Here is a 17,088-nt window from a genome sequence, read left to right as displayed (position 1 = left end):
GCCACCCCCAGTGGTGGTTCAAAATTGTATGTTGGAGGGGCATAGAGCTCATTGTTGGTTTGGAATCGAGACTGGGAGACGTCTCTCCAACTTGTGTTTACATAGTATTTTACCTAACTTCAAGAAAAACTGTCTGTTTTATTTGTCCATTTCAAAGGATGGTAGTTATCAACGGTGATGCTGGGAGTGCTACTATTGCCCACTCAGGTCAGACACCCTACCCCATCATGCTATTATCTTTCTGTCCTGTAAAAATGAAATTTCACTTAACAAAATGACAAGCGAAGGACTATTTCTTAACTTTTTGCTTAGGGGCCCTGAGTATAAGCTTAATGTTAATTGCAGCATGTTATGAGTCTGAGTTTACTATTTTTATTATTATTACAAACCTGTGAGTTGTCTTTAAATAAGATACAAGGACATAATAATTGCTTATATTTATTAGTTGATTAGATACCATCATTAAAATGTCCTTTTCACTTTCATAGAGCTATAATTGACACAATAAATTGCACAGATTTTAAACATACAGTTTAACAAGTCTTGACACTTATGAATTCATCACCATAATCAAATAATGAACATATTTATTAACAACCCTCAAGTTTCCATTTGCTTCTGTATCATCTCTCCCTCCTCCTTCTGCCATCTCCAGACAACCATTAATTTGCTTTTTGTCACTATAGTTTAGTTTCATATTTTTGTTTCCATTTACTGTATAAATGGAATATATTCCTTTTTGTCTGGCTTCTTTCACTCAGGATAATTCTTTTGAAATTCATCCATATTGCTGCATGTATCCCATTCCTTTTAATTGCTAAGTAGTATTACTTTGTATAAGTAAGCAGTATTACTTTGTATAAGATTTTTTTTCATAATTTCTTTATCCATCTACCTGTTGATGGATATTTGTGTTGTATTCAGTTTTGGCCATTATACCTGGTATTAACAATATTGAGTCTTCTAATCCATGGGCATGGTATATTTCTCCATTTACTTGGATTGTCTTTAATTTCTCTCAATGAAATGCCAGGTTATAATAATGGATTTAAAAATATCATTGAAACTTACTTTCAAAACCAAAATTGATATTTTCTTTTAAGTGGTCATATGCTAGAATGGTCTTGGAATAGAGGTAGGTCAAAAAAGCTGCTGTGAACATTTATGGGAAAATCTTTGTATGCCATATATATCCTTTTCTCTTGAGTCTATACATAAGAGTGTAATGGTTGGATCGTGTGCAATATATGTTTAACTTTTTAGGAAATTGCCTAACTGACTTTCAAAGTAGTTGCACAATATTACCTTCCTACCAGTAGCATGTAAGAGTTGTTCCACATCTTTTCTAATAGGTGGTGGGCAGAATAGTTTTAATTTTGGCCATTTCGGTGGGTGGGGAATGGTATCTCATTATGATTTTAACTTGCATTCCCCTTTTGGCTAATGATGATGAGCATATTTTCATATAGTTATATACCTCTGTATATTCCTGGTGAAATGTGTGTCCAAATATCTTGCCATTTTTAAAAATTAGGTTGGTTGGTTTGGAAGGGGCACCCCCAGGGCAGTTTAGGACACCCAGTTTTGGTTCCAGTGTTGGTTCCACTCGTTCCAGTATTGCCATTTGATTTTGACCACAGACTTTCCCCTTCTTTGGGTCCTTTGCAGATGAGGTTAGGTTCACTGGTCTATAAGTCTTCTTTGAGTTGTAAGGTTCATGCTCTTCATTGGATACGTGTTTTGCAAATGCTTTCTCTTTTAATTTTTTTTTGCACTAGGGATAGAACCCAGGGCTTCAGGCATGTCAAACATTCTACCACTTAGCTACATTCCCATTTCCAATACTTTTTCTTTTCTTTTTTTTTTTCTTAAAGAGGAAAAATTTTAAATTTTGATTAAGTTCAATTCATTAATATCTTATTTTTTTTCCTTTTGAAACAGTCTTGCTATGTTGTCCAGTGCCCAGGCTGACTCTAAATTTAAGTAGCAGGGATTACAAGTACACACCACCATGTCCAGGTTTTTTGTTGTTTATTGTGGTGCTGGGGATGGAACCCAGGGCCTTAGGAATGCTAGGCAAATGCTCTACCACTGAGCTCAAAAATTTTTTTTAATCAACTCCAAGTGGCTGGTTGCCAGATGATGTGCCACTAAATTACTCCCACCTGGTATCTTTTAAATGAAATAAATTCAATAATGAGCATTCAAGTACTTAAAGTTTAGAGGATGTTATGTTGTCTAGATTTTTAAATTGGAATTTACAGAAGAGGTATGTCTATATAGTTTTTATTTTCTAATTTCCCAAGATTTGAACATGTTGAACCTTCTATTATACTGTCAAATGCTTATGATTCATTTTAGGAAAGTAACTAGGAATGAGGAGAGGTGGGAGTGTGTGTGTAATAACCAACTGCATGACGCAGAAAGAGAGTTGAATTAGAAGGGAGGATATTTTTAGATACTTTTTCTGAAACAAAAAAGATCTTAAATCAGGTGATTTGTTTACTTTTTTTTTGCTTTTAAAATAGGGAAAAATGATCACAAATCTGGCTTTTAATTTTCTGGATGGCACTCAATTCTATTTTAGGAGAATAATTTTCATAATTGCAGGTTACTTTCTTAAAATACCTGAAAAAATTATTTCTAAAAATATAACTCCACAAGGATAGAAATATGTGTTTATGCCACAGAGTACATGTACATCAAGGACATTTGCTACTTTTACCTGACATTTAAAGAACCAACAACTAAATTAGGAAGGAGAAAGAAAATAACTTGTAATTTCTTTTAGTGGGTATAAACTTTTTTCATTTTCATACATTTATTTAACAAAAATTTATGGAATAGGAAAAAAAAATTATGGAATAGGAAGACTTTGGGCTAGATTCAGGGGCTACAAGGATGAGCATAGCCCAGCCCCTGTCCTCAAGGTACATTTAGAATAAAAGGGAGAAACATATACACACCCCCCACACATGGTGTTAGGGTTTAGATATGAGCTGTCCCCCAAAAGTTCATGGTTTAGCCAGATATGGTGGCACATGCCTGTAATCCCAGCCCCTTGGGAGACTGAGGCAGGAGGATCAAGAGTTGAAAGCCAGCCTCAGCAATGGTGAGGTGCTAAGCAAGTCAGTGAGACCCTGTCTCTAAATCTCTAAATAAAATACAAAATAGGGCTGGGGATGTGGCTCAGTGGTTGAATGTCCCTGAGTTCAATCCCTGGCACCAAAAAAAAAAAAAAAAAAAAAAAGAAGAAAGAAAAGAAAAGAAAAAGAAAAAAAGAAAATTCAGAGGTTAAATGATTGGCTTATGAAAGCTTTAACCTAATCATTGCATTAATCCACTAATATGGATTAACTGGTTGGTGACTATAGGCATATAGGGTGTCATTGGAGAAGGTAGGTCACTGGGGGCCTTTGGGATTTATATTTTATCTCTGGTGAGTAAAGCTCACTCTGTCTGCTTCCCAACTGCACTAAATAAACTTTACCTCCTCTAAAATTGTTCATGTCAGGTCTTTTGGTCACAGGAGTGAAAAAGCTGACTCAAACACATGTACACAGGAATATACACACATATACACACGTTCATACAATATATAAACACATTCATATGCTAACACACACACACATATTCAAATATAAACACATATACATAAGTAACCACATATACATGCTCACACACATACATACTGGGCTGCTAACAAGATGGAGATAGTTGAGTAGAATATGGTTTTCTTTTTTGGTAGGCCTGAGAATCGAGCTAGGGTCTCAACCATGTGAGGCAAGTGCACTACCAATGAGGAAACCTTCAGCCCCTAGAATGTTTTAAAGTTATGAAAGGGAGGAGAAAGACATTAGGTGGCAACAATCCTCAAGATAGCAATTAGAAAAGCTCAGTGAGGCTAAGGAGACAATCTTGGTGGAGTTGCTAAATCTAGGGAGTTGGGTTTACCAAGATCTGGATTCAAGTTCATATCTGCCATTACAATTTGTGATGCTATAAGCATAGTGTTTAACTCTCTATTTCAGTTTTCTCCTCTTTTACATAGGGATTAGCATAGTACCTGCCTTGTAGGGTTGCTGCGTGTAAACCATTTAGCACAGTGCCTGGCATGTAGTAAAGCACTGGCTACAAACTAAATTCTAATTTAAGTGATATTCATTCTTTTTGTTATAAGAGCAAGTTAATTAACAGGTAAACTGTGAGGATAGTACTTCCCTCACCTACCTGTTTAGTGAGAATGTCGTAAACTTTTCAAGGTAAATGGAATTAAAAATGGTGTACATGAATACATGGTCCTTCTTTAAATTTTTCCTTTTTTTTTTTTAGTTGTAGCTGGATGTGGTGCTGAGGAATGAACCCAGGGCCTCACATGTGCTAGGCAAGCACCAAGCACTCTACCACTGAGCCACAACCCCAGCCCAAAACTTATTTTTAAAGGTCTAAAAGTTCAGGGAAGCCAAACTATGATTTATGAATAATACAAACATTTAGATATCATGGCCATTACTAGGAAAATCTAAATCTATTTAAATGACATCTCATTCAGTTTTATTAAATAATTTCTGTGACTGTAACTTCATGGTGAAAATGTATTATTATTTAATTCCATCATCATTTCACCAATGTATATGGGACTTGATCTCATTTTTGGGGGGGGAGTGCTAGGAATTGAACTCAGGGACACTCAACCACTGAGCCACATCCCCAGCCCTATTTTGTATTTTATTTAGAGACAGGGTCTCACTGACTTGCTTAGCAACTCACTGTTGTTGAGGCTGGCTTTGAACCCTTGATCTTCCTGCCTCAGCCTCCTGAACCACTGGGATTACAGGCCTACGCCACTGCAGTGCCCCTGATCATTATCTTTTGAATGTCCAGTGGCACTCGGGATGGCTGCCCTATTATGTCTGTCTTATCCTGATTTTTACTAGATCTTTTCTTGACATTGTAGCTATCAAATTTTATCCTTTACATTATGTCAACAGGCAGGGATTGAATGCTGCCAATGCTTTATCTTACTGCAGGGATAATTGATGTGTAGTAAGTAATAAAGTAGTAAAGGGTGAGTTACCATTCATTTCAATAAAGTTTTCAAGGCCTCATTGTGTTCTGTGTCCTGAAAGTTCTCTGGTAGTGCCTAAGGGGTCCCTTAGAGATGGCAGAGTTCTAGAGACCCTCTTCACAAGAGATTTAGTTTCATCTATTTTGTAAGTTGGATTTCCATGTAGGATTTCATTAAATAAAATATTCAGTGAATAAAATAAATACTGGCTTATTCTCAAAGAGAGATGAATGCTGGAGCTTCTGTTTCCCTGACTAGGTCTTGTGTGAGTAAAAGAACTTTTCAAGCTCCCTATTTAACTATAAGTAAGGCTTGTTTCATTCCGTTGAGAGAATCAGGAAAGATTTCCTTGATTATGTTTAGCTTTGAACAGAAAATAAAATCCAGCCATCTTTTACAATAAGAATGTGTTAAGACTTGCTTTTTAAAATTTCTTTTAGTTGTTGATGGATCTTTATTTTGCTTTTTTTTTTTTTTTAATTTATATGTGGTGCTGAGAATCAAACCCAGGGCCTCACACATGGTAGGCAAGAGCTCTTACCACTGAGCTATGACCCCAGCCAAAGAATTTGTTAATATTTTAATCAGCTGAGGAAATGTTTCCCTTAGAAATATCATTTAATATCATAAGCCAGCTGCCTCTGCATTCTCAAGCACCAATTAAGCATAAAGAGTAAACCATATGCTTCCTGTCCTCAAAGAGCTTGAAATCCACACTTTGTTTGTGTATGTGCCTGGGGTGTTGTGGTGAGACATGCAAATTGGAATATAGAGTAAAATGAACTGTGTGCTTTTATAGATACGCAGAGGACTGGTAAAAATAATTGATGCAGTTATTTTGAATTTGTCAGTATAGGAAATCTGGGGAAAAAAACTTCATCAGAATGTGGACATTTTAATTAAGTCTTAAAAGTTAAAAGGACTTTTAAAAGTTGAAAAGGGGTTACAGGTGCTTCTTCGTTTTTTTAAATGTCTAGTTTTAGATTCAGAAAATCTGATCTGAAGTCCTGGCACTTGCACTTACTAGATCTATGATTAGTTATTTAACCTCTGTGATATGTATGGTAGAACAAATAAAAACTCGTTATTAAAATGTGTATGATAAATTCTAAATATTTAGCCCTTTAAGGTTACTTTCAGATCATCAGTTATCCTCTCCTATACCTAAGGGAGAGTGTGGAAGGGTATACTAGAGTTCAGTAAACAGATAAGAATCCCTACGGAAAATTTTGAAATAAAACACTGGAATTATGCATGAAGTTCCTAAATAATAAAGTAGGCAAGAGACTACCGTCAAGGAGGTCTGACTACGATTCTTGGCACCAGAGTAGAAACAATCCTGTTTTTAGGCAGAAAGGAAAATCCTTGATTCCCTCAGGAACAAAACATGTGACATCAGTTGAAAAGAGACAGTAAAGAAGGAATTTTGGTTGACCATGTTTCCCCAAAAAAGTCACAGGCAATGAGACCCAAGCCTTGGAAGAAATATGGAAAAGAAAATTACAAAGCAGTTAATAGGATCTAGGAAATTCCAGTATACCAAATCATGGATATTACTTCTGGTAGATCTTGTCAGAGTTCTGTGGCTAGAGAATAGGAGTGGACCCGGCAAAAACCAAAACCAAAACCAAAACACCTCATTAATAGGATGTCAACATCATTTGACATTCTTCACTGATATGAGGACACAGTTCAGAAAATAAGAAGTAAAGGTGGCCAATACACATATGAAAAGGTGTTACATCACTAACGCCTGATGAGAATTCTAAATTAAAGTAAGAGGCTATTTTGGGGCCATCAGATAAACAAATATAAAAAAGGTGGTACTATTGAGGGTGTGTTGTTCTTGGCAATGTATGAGAATACAGTGTTGATAGGAGTACAAAAATGGTACAGTTAATTCTTTTAGAGGACAATTTGGCAATCAAGGTAAAAAAAAATTAATATAGTCTTCAACTTGACAATTCCACTTCTTGAATTGTACCTTAAGGAAACACAGACAAATACACAAAGATACTTGTATATGCATGCTCATTGTGGTAGTGTTTATAATGACAAAAAACTGGAAATCACCTAAATACCTGCCCATGAAGAAATACTTACATAAATTATAATATGACAAGACACCGAAAATATGTAGCTACTGAAAAGGATTAGACAGACTAATTTGTTCTGGCACAGAAAGATGTTAATGTTCTATACAGGATGATACCGTTTTTGCATTTTAAAAAAATATAAAAATTATGTGCCTAGAAAGTAATCCTAACTTAAAAAGTTTTAGAGATGTATAATTTACATACTATGAAAGTCACCAATTATGAGTATAAAATCCAATGATTATTTTTAGTAAATTTACGCAGTTATGCAACCATCTTTCAATGCAGTTTTAGAACCTTTTTTATTAACTCCCCAAATTCTCTCATGTTCATAGGTTTAAGGTTTTTTAAAAAAAATTTTTGGCCATGTTTATTACTAATTTGGAAAAAAAGCTTTTATAAGAGGTTTATTTCTTTTTTTCATAATATATGAAAAAACTATTAGAATATTTATATTATTAAAGGTTTCTGAACTTTGCTAGTGTTTTTTTTTTTTTAAAACCACTTTTTTTTTTTTTTTGGTTCCTGGGATTGAACTCAGTGGCACTTGACCACTGAGCCACATCCCCAGTCCTTTTTTATATTTTACTTAGAGACAGGGTCTCACTGAATTGCTTTGCTTTGAACTCGCAATCCTCCTGTCTCCCTCGGTTGCTGGGATTATAGGTATGCGCCAGTGCACCAAACTAAAAAGCACTTTTTGAAGTATGATTATGTTCAAAAGCTGTTCATATTTAATGTATACACCCTTATGAGTTTGGAGATAAGAAAAAAATCCTTGAAACTGTAACAAAAGTTTATTTACGAGTGGGGCAGGGTGGCTCTATGCCTGCAATTCCAGCAGCTCCGGAAGCTGAGGCAGGAGGATTGTGGGTTCAAAGTCAGCCTCACCAATTTAGCAACGCCCTAAGGAGCTCAGTGAGACCCTGTCTCTACATAAAATATAAAAAGGGTTGGGGATGTGACTCAGTGGTTAAGTGCCCCTGGGTTCAATCTCTGGTATGGAAAAAAAAAAAGTCTATGTCATGAACATATGTCTATCATCACTGACTTAACTCATAACAGTGGTTAAATCAGGAGTGAATTTGAGTCCAAGGAAGGCAGGAGATGAGAATCACAGCTTTTTAGATTATAATTCCTACATTTGAATTAGTATTATTATTATATTTTTTTTGGGGGGTGCTGGGGATCAAACCCAGGGCCTTGTGCTTACAAGGCAAGCACTCTACCCACTGAGCTATCTCCCCAGCCCTTGATTTATTTTTAACAAGGATAAAAATATTTTCTTTTAATTTGAGAAAACAGTAAAAGCTTTCTTATTTTGAAAAGAAAAATAACAAAAAGGAAGGAGGAAGAAAGGAAGACCAGACGGAAGGAAGGAAGAAAGAAAAAGAGAAACAGGCATATACCCTTGGGCCCAAATCCATTGCTGGTGATTTATACTGGGGAAAAAAAATAAAATATGCAAAAAAGGATTTGTGTACAAAGATATTTATCAATGTTTTATTTATTTTTTATTTTTAGGGTAATCAAATGCTTTTATATCTTATTTTTCATAGTAGTCATACAACATACATGGTTTGTTAAAATCCAGAGAACAACTAAAAATAAAAATATTTTATGCTGGTTAAATTTCAATATAACGGAACATTTTCTTTAAAATATTTAAATTCTAAAAAATGTTGGTAACTGCCAATGCTAATCTATCCATAATGGTCTTGGCTCCAATTCTAGCATCAGTTTTCTATGTGTCTTGAAAACTCTTGTTGGGATTTTGATTTTAAAGGCATCTGTATATTCTATGCATTAATTTGGGAGCAATGCATTTTAAAAAAATTATTTATTTTGATTCATTGTAAACAAATGAGGTAAAACGTATTTCTCTGATTGTACATGAAGTAGAGTCATACCATTTGTGTAATCATACATGTACATAGGGTAACGATATTTGTCTCAATCTGTTATTTTTCCCTCCCCGCCACCCCTCCCACCCCTCTTTCCTCTGTACAATCCATCCTTGCCTCCCTCCCACCCCATCAATGTTTTATTTAAAATAGAAAAATAGTAAATAATCAAAATATCTTATGATTGACAAGGACAATGATTAATTGTACCAGAATCTGAAAAGTGCTGGATGCAAAACTTTATAGGAAGTATATATAATCTTGTTCATGTAAAAAAAAAAAAAATGCACGATCAAAAAATAGTGTTTGGAAATATAAGAAAATCTTATCAATGGTTATGTTTAGTTGGTGAAATTTTACTACTTTTTATTTTATTCTTTGTGCACTTCCTCATTTTCTCCATAAATGATACTAATTAAAAATAGATCATGGTATTTTTCATGGGCCGTCTTTGTCAAAATATATAAAAGCGCACACTTTAAAGATGTAGTTTATATTTTATTGAAGTTATACTTCAATAAAAGTGCTTAAAACATAGAAGGATCTTGAGAAACCCAATCATCTTAAGCCTATCAAGAGGAGGAAATTTTGTGTCAATATTTCAGGGCTGGAGGGCAAAATGGTCGGGGTGGAGTATGGCATTATGGAAACAGCAGCATGGCCTTGCTTCAGATACCTCCACTCTTCATTCGCCCGGCTTGCCTTCCTATTCCATGCCAGGATACCGTGATGAATGACTGGTCACTGCCCTGAAAGAGCTCCCATCAGGTGGAGGAGGGGAAGGCAGTCACCATCAGACAGGTTCCAGTCAACACCCACACAGCCCCAGCAGATCAGGAAGCAAGGGCCTTGGTTCAGGTGGAGTCACCAAAGGCGGCACCAGGTTTATGGCTGTGGAGGTGGCTGGGAGGTTAGGTCACCTTCCAGGGAGTGTCGCGGTCATCACTCTAGAATTGCGCTCCACAATTTTTGTCTATGTCTGTCTTACTTGCACACTGAAACTAAGAACTAAGCATTTGCTGGTGCAGGCACCGGGCAAAGGGTTACATCCATTGTGTCATGGGTTTCCTCGCCACAACCTTCAGGTAGGGACAATTAGGATCTTCGCTTCACAATGAGGAAACAGGCAAGGAGAGGTTACCTGCCCAAGGTCACGGATCCCTGGTTCCAGAGCCAAGACTCAGCCACTACATGCCTGCCCCTCTTACTGTATTTTGCGACCTATGTGAAGAGTGAGAAAGTCAACTTTCGGACGCAACCTGGGCAGCTCAGCTTTCACGCTTTACAATTTCCCCCAGATCCTGAGTGGAGGCAGCAAATTGTAGCACAATCAACCGGGTCGTGCCACAGGGGCTGCTCCATTAAATCGGGGGCTGATTTGGATTTGGGGCTTGCCCGGGAAGGGTCAGGGATGAAGGGCTTAAGCAACCACCACGCAACCCGCGCCAGAAGCCTGCAAGCCGCTGGGGCCGCCGCCTGCGGGACCCAACGCGCGTGCGCGGGGCCAGAGGGGACGCCCCTCTCGCGAGCGCGCGGCCGAGGAGCGCGCGGGCGCGCTGCAGAGTCGGCGTCGGCGTCGGCGCGCGCTCCAGGACGAGGCTGTGTGGGCTCCAGCGGGAGCGAGGCGGCGGCTGTGCCCCAGAGCTGAGGGGACGCGCGGGCCTCGCGCCGCAGGAGCGGACGGCTGTGGAGGAGACTCCGGCCCCGGGCGGGAGAGCTCGGCCTGTCGACTGCCCGCCTCGGAGGCGCCGGCCGCTTCCCTGGCTCGGAGTGGCCGCCGCCCCTGGAGACTCGCCGTGACACGGGCCTCAGTCGCCGCGGCCGCGGGCGTCCGGACCGCTCCGACCCGTCGGGCCGGGGCGGTGGGGACGAGCGTCCGGGCAGGTGCAGCCCCCGAGGGCCGGCGGGGAAGAGGCGACGACCCGCGCGGCTCGCGGCCGGGCTCAGCGGAGCGGCCGCCCGCGCCCCCCCACGGCGGGCCGGAGCCGAGTCCCGCCCCGCCTTCTTGGGAGCGCCCGGCCCCAGCAGCCCGAGACCCCGCGCCCGCCGCCGCCCGCCGGGCTCGCGCGGGAGAGCAGGGAGGAGAAACTTTGCCTTTTATTGTTGTTTCTAGTCCTTAAGTGCAAGGAACTCTGTTGGGAGGAAAAATGTCCTTCTTCAATTTCCGTAAGATCTTCAAGTTGGGGAGCGAGAAGAAGAAGAAGCAGTACGAACATGTGAAGAGGGACCTGAACCCCGAGGAGTTTTGGGAAATTATAGGCGAACTGGGCGACGGAGCCTTTGGGAAAGTGTACAAGGTAAGAGGGAGAAAACGGGAAGTTGCACTTGGGAGATAAAACAGCCACTAGCCCGGAGTGGCACGAGGACTTCTCGCTCTCCCTGTCCCTTTCCTGTCTCTTGCCCTGTCTTTTGACTTTGTAATTGTGCGTTGGAACTTTGTTTAGCTTATCATCCAAGGAGCAGCTTAAACAGTAGGGCTGAACACAATGGGGCCTGAGTGTAGTTTTAGAGTGATTGCTGAGGTTGCAGGGTTGTTCAGTCTGCTCTGTCAAACTTGAAATGAATGCTCTTTAATTTATGGGAGAGGTCGGGTTGGGCCCTCACGTATTTTAAAATTGGAAACTCATTACACTTTTCAGTGTATGTTAGTGTGCCAACTGCGTTTGCATGCTTCCTGTACTAAAACGGTGTCCTTTTTGGAGACCAGGGCATATATTTGATAAGCGTATATTGCTAATACATAACCGGTCTCTTGGGATCAGAGCTAAGTGATTGCCACTAGCAGTCAGTTCTTGAGTTAGCCGCTTGGACCACATACTGTACAATGGAATAGAGTTTCTGGTAGAAAATTTCCAGAAGAAAATCTGCATCTGGTGCTAGTTTTTATAAATATAATAAGTATTGACTTAATACCAGCCCTTGAAAAATTTAAAAAAACTACACATACACATGTTTATTTCAGTGGGTTTGACATTTCAACCTGAAGGCATTAATGTGAACTGTTTACACTCTCCTAAGGAGCATATGAATGATGTCATAGGAATATTTTCATCCTGAAGGGTGAGGTTTTTATGAGACACAGTTTAGGGGAAGGACCCACCAGGTTGCCTAGAAATGAAAACAGTAAATAACTTAGGCTTACACAGAACTTTGCGGTTTTTAGGCGCTTTCACATAATTTAGCCCTCATACAAATCCTGGAAGGTAGGCAGGTCAGTAGTAGTGTTCACATTTTATGGTGAGGATCCTGATATTTAGAAATTGTTCAGTCACAGGAGTCACAGCTTGGACTTAAACTCATGTCTTCTGACCCTGTAATTTATAGTGTTTTTAACTTTACTACCTATTGGTAAAAATGATAGCCTTTTTCTTACTTGCTAAGCACTGTTAGACTTTTGCCTTTGCCCTCCTTAAGTGCATCTTGTTAGAACTTCAGTCCTCACTCTTTACCCAGCCTGAATATTCACTCCTTTCTGTGTGCTTTCAAAACATGGCTACTATAGCACTTGTCACAAATTATAGTTAATATGTTTAGGTTTCTATAATAAAATTAGGGGCCGAAGTTATACATTTGGGTCCATCCATTGCCTTAGCACATGCTTTTCTCTTTGTATTTGTTGAAAGAATATGTAACTTACATGTGAATGCTATTGAAAGTTGGCAAAGGAAACTTCAGTATTTGTATGGAGGGTAGAGTATGGTTACAGCAAGAGCTTAGGGTATAATATGCATGGCAGGAAGGACTTTGGGTGTTGTGGGAAGGTTACTTCTGGTAGTTAAGAGTAATGTTTTAGTGCTGACCATCCCAAGCCAGCTTTGTGGTCTTGGACAAAACATTTAACTTCTCTGGACTTCCATATTCTTAGCTGTAAAATCAAAGATTTTCCTAAGTGTTTTTTATTTTAGATCCCTTCTGTTAATACTCTGTGAGTGCATTAACTAGGAAAGACAAAAATAAATCTTCAAGCATCTGGAATCTTGTAGTGAGAAGGTGGTAGGTGATCATGGGTAGTTTTCATGGTGTAAATATGTTTCATTCACTATAAACAGAATAGTATTAAGAGCATGGACTATGGAGGGGAATATTTCTCGGTTCCCCTGCTTAATAGCAGTCTATGACCTTGGGCAGATTACTTTTCTGTACCTGACTTTCCTTATCAGTAAAGCCTACTACTCAGTTATGTGAGGATCAGAAGAACGATAGGAAGGGTTCAATAAATGGTACAAGTTACTGTTAACTACATTTAGAACTCACAGAATCAACATAACCGGATAGGACAGGAAAATAGACTAAGAAGACTGTAAATCATTTTCTTGGATTCCTATGGCACAGACAGATTGTGTGGTTTCACTGTTTAGTGACTTTAAGCAAAGTTAATGTCTTTTCTTATAGTGAGACATCAGTTGAAAAATTTAATCCAAGTAGCTCAAACTATGAAACTGTGCTGAGGGTAATTTCTGTGGACTTGATGGTTATGTTTTAGTACAATACTTGAAGAGCATTGGGTCCTTTGTATTTTTTTTTTCTTAATTTTACAACTTTATGCTTCTCAGGAGCCAGCATGTGAATTTTTTTTTTTTTAATTTAAACTTAACTTATCAGACCATTTTGGCCCCTTTTTCCTAAAAGTTTTTGTTTTTTTAAGATTTCCTAGAAATTGTAAATTTGTATGAGGGAAATTGTAAATTTTCCAGTTGGGGGAAAAAGCTTTCAAACCTTAATATTGTCTGTGGTAGAATGCATTAGAAAATGATTTCTAAACCTGATTCTAGCTATTATTATTTTTTTCTAGCTATTACTCGCTTACAGAAATAGGTAACTTACAAAAATTAAATTGTAACTTGGAAATCATGTTGTGTGTTTAGTTTATTTGAAGCATCTTTCTATTATATAGTTATACTTCTTCCACTTAGTCCAGCTTTATATAACTCTAATAAAGTTACTTCCTGGCTTTAAAAATCTTCATTATTTTAAATATATTTTTTCTCTGGTACTGGGGATTTAACACAGGGGTGTTTAACCACTGAGCCGAATCCCTGTCTCGTATTTATATTTTAGAAAGTGGCTGAGGCTGGCTCGGGACTTGCTATCTCCCTGCCTCAACCTCCTGAGCCGCTGGAATTACAGATGTGGGTCACCATATCCAACTATTTTCTCTTTTTAAAATGTTGTTGACATAAAATGAAGGTATATAACATTCTTCACAGTACTTTGGATTTTTGTTTTATTAAGCAGTAAAAAAAGGAATAACAAAATTCTGTACTGAATTGCATTTCTAAAAAGCTGTTTTATTTGTGAAACCAATTGAAGCTGAACATCTGATTGTGTGCTGGATGAAAGTGTTTCTTCTTATGATAAATGATAGATGTATGCCTTTAAAAAATAGTGAAACATTTAATTAATTCATTCATTTTTTTTGCATCAGGGATTGAACCCAGAGGCGCTTTGCCACTGGGCCACGTCCACAGACATTTTTATTTTTTATTTTAAGATGCAGCCTCACTAAGTTGCTTAGGGCCTTACCAAGTTGTTGAGGCTGGCCTTGAACTTGCCATCCTCCTGCATCATCCTTTCAGGTCATTGCAATTACAGGAGTGTGCCACTGTGGCTGGTTAAACATTTATTCTTTGTATTTAAAAGTATAGAAACATTTGTGCATTTAGCAAATAATCATGTGACTTTATACTAATGATAACAGGGTCAAGGAATTCTGCCAACACTACAGATTCCCTCCTGACTCCTTTCTGTATCTGATCCCTTCTTCCTAAAGGAAACCACTATCTTATCTTTAAGTTGTTCATTTATTTGCTTCCCTTTTTTGCTTACCATCTAGGTGCCTACCCCTAAACATTATAAATTTAGTTTTGTTTGCACTTGAATTTTATAAGAATGGGATCATATTGAGTGTATTTGTTTGTGTCTTGTCTCAGAATCAACATTAACATTTGTTACATTCATCTTTATTATCATCTAGAGCTATGGTTAGTTCCTTTTCATTGTTGCATAGTGTCCCATTATATCATCAATTATTTATCATTATATTGTTAATGGGCATATTAGTTGTTTTCAGTTTTTGACTGTTACACACAATGGTGCACGTAGTGCTTGAGCTTCACTAAGGCATAATCCAGGAGTGGAATTGTTGGCTTATAGAGCAGTGTAGCTTTAATTTTACTAGATGATGCCAAATTAATTATGCCAGTTGACATTCCCTCTGGTAGTATACAAAATGTCCTTGCTCTGCATTCTTGCCAATGTTTAGTGTTGTCAGAATTTTTGGTTTTGACAATCCAATGGTGTGTTTATATTTACCTTTCTCTGATTATGAATAAGTAATTCTTTTTGTATGTTTATTGGTAGTTTGGTATTCTTTGTGTTCTGTTTTTCATTTTCCTATTGAGACTTTTTTTTGTTTGTGTGTATATGCTCACATGTATATGTATATTTTGAGTATTGACCATTTGCAGGTTATGGTTATGGCAAACATATTCTCATTCTGTAACTTGTTCTCATTCTCATTATAGTGTCTTCTATTAATGGAAGTGTTGATTTTAATGTAATCCTATTTGTCAGTTTTTTCCTTTGTAGCCAGTGCTTTTTATGTTACATTTAAGGTATTGTTTCCTAACCCAAGGTCATGAAGATAATTTCCTAGTTCATCTTAAAAAGCCTTTTTAAAATTTTTTTCTTTTCAGATATACATGATTGTAGAGTGTATTCTTTTTTTCTTTTTTAATTATTTTTTTAAAATTTATTTTTATTGTAAACAAATGGGATACATGTTATTTCTGTTTGTACATGGAGTAACAGCATACCATTTGCATAATCATACATTTACATAGGGTAATGATATTTGATTCATTGTTATTTTTTTCCTTCCCCCCCCACCCTCCCACCTCTCTTTTCCCTCTATACAGTCCCTCCTTCCTCCATTCTTGCCACACTCCCACCCCCCATTATGTGTCATCATCCACTTATCAGCGAGATCATTCTTCCTTTGGTTTTTTAAGATTGGCTTATCTCACTTAGCATATTCTCCAATTTCATCCATTTGCCTGCAAATGCCATAATTTTATTATTCTTTTTAGCTGAGTAATATTCCATTGTATATATATACCACAGTTTCTTTATCCATTCATCAATTGAAGGACATCTAGGTTGGTTCCACAATCTGGCTATGGTGAATTGAGCAGCAATGAACATGGATGTGGCTGTATCTCTGTAGTATGCTGATTTGAAGTCCTTTGGGTATAGGCCAAGGAGTGGGATAGCTGGGTCAAATGGTGGTTCCATTCCAAGTTTTCTAAGGAATCTCCACACTGCTTTCCAGAGTGGCTGCACTAATTTGCAGCCCCACCAGCAATGTATGAGAGTACCTTTTTCCCCACATCCTCTCCAACACCTATTGTTGCTTGTGTTCTTGATAATCGCCATTCTGATTGGGGTGAGATGGAATCTTAGGGTAGTTTTGATTTGCATTTCTCTTATTACTAGAGATGTTGAACATTTTTTTATATGTTTGTTGATTGCTTGTAGATCTTCTGTGAAGTGTCTGTTGATATCTTTAGCCCGTTTGTGATTGGGTTATTTGTATCCTTTGTGTAGAGGTTTTTGAGTTCTTTATATATTCTGGAAATTAGTGCTCTATCTGAAGTATGAGTGGCAAAGATATTCTCCCACTCTGTAGGCTCTCTCTTCCCATTGCTAATGGTTTCCTTTGCTGAGAGAAAGCTATTTAGTTTGAATCTATCCCAGTTATTGATTCTTGCTTTTATTTCTTGTGCTATGGGAGTCCTGTTAAGGAAGTCTGATCCTAGGCCGACATGTTGAAGATTTGGACCTACTTTTTCTTCTGTAAGATGAAAGGTCTCTGGTCTGATTTCAAGGTCCTTGATCCATTGTGAGTTGATTTTTGTGCAGGGTGTGAGATAGGGGTTTAGTTTCATTCTGTTGCATATGGATTTCCAGTTTTCCCAGCACCATTTGTTGAAGAGGCTATCTTTTCTCCATTGCATATTTT

At 38.0% G+C, this 17,088-nt stretch overlaps 1 protein-coding gene across 2 annotated transcripts in view; it reads left to right on the top strand.

Moving 5' to 3' along the window:
• The first annotated feature begins 10,636 nt into the window (after positions 1-10,636).
• SLK (STE20 like kinase) overlaps positions 10,637-17,088 on the top strand; it is a 62,988-nt gene continuing 56,536 nt past the window's right edge. For both annotated transcript variants that reach the window (XM_079136314.1, XM_079136313.1), the window contains exon 1: positions 10,637-11,365. In XM_079136314.1, the coding sequence (XP_078992440.1) occupies positions 11,216-11,365 (150 nt within the window). In that variant the 5' untranslated portion in view covers positions 10,637-11,215. The remainder of the gene's footprint in view (positions 11,366-17,088) is intronic.

Source organism: Sciurus vulgaris, assembly GCF_902686455.1.
Source record: "Sciurus vulgaris genome assembly, chromosome: 4".
Lineage (NCBI taxonomy): Eukaryota > Metazoa > Chordata > Mammalia > Rodentia > Sciuridae > Sciurus > Sciurus vulgaris.
The sequence above is the reverse complement of the archived record's forward strand: the minus strand, read 5'-3'. Positions and strand labels throughout refer to the sequence as shown.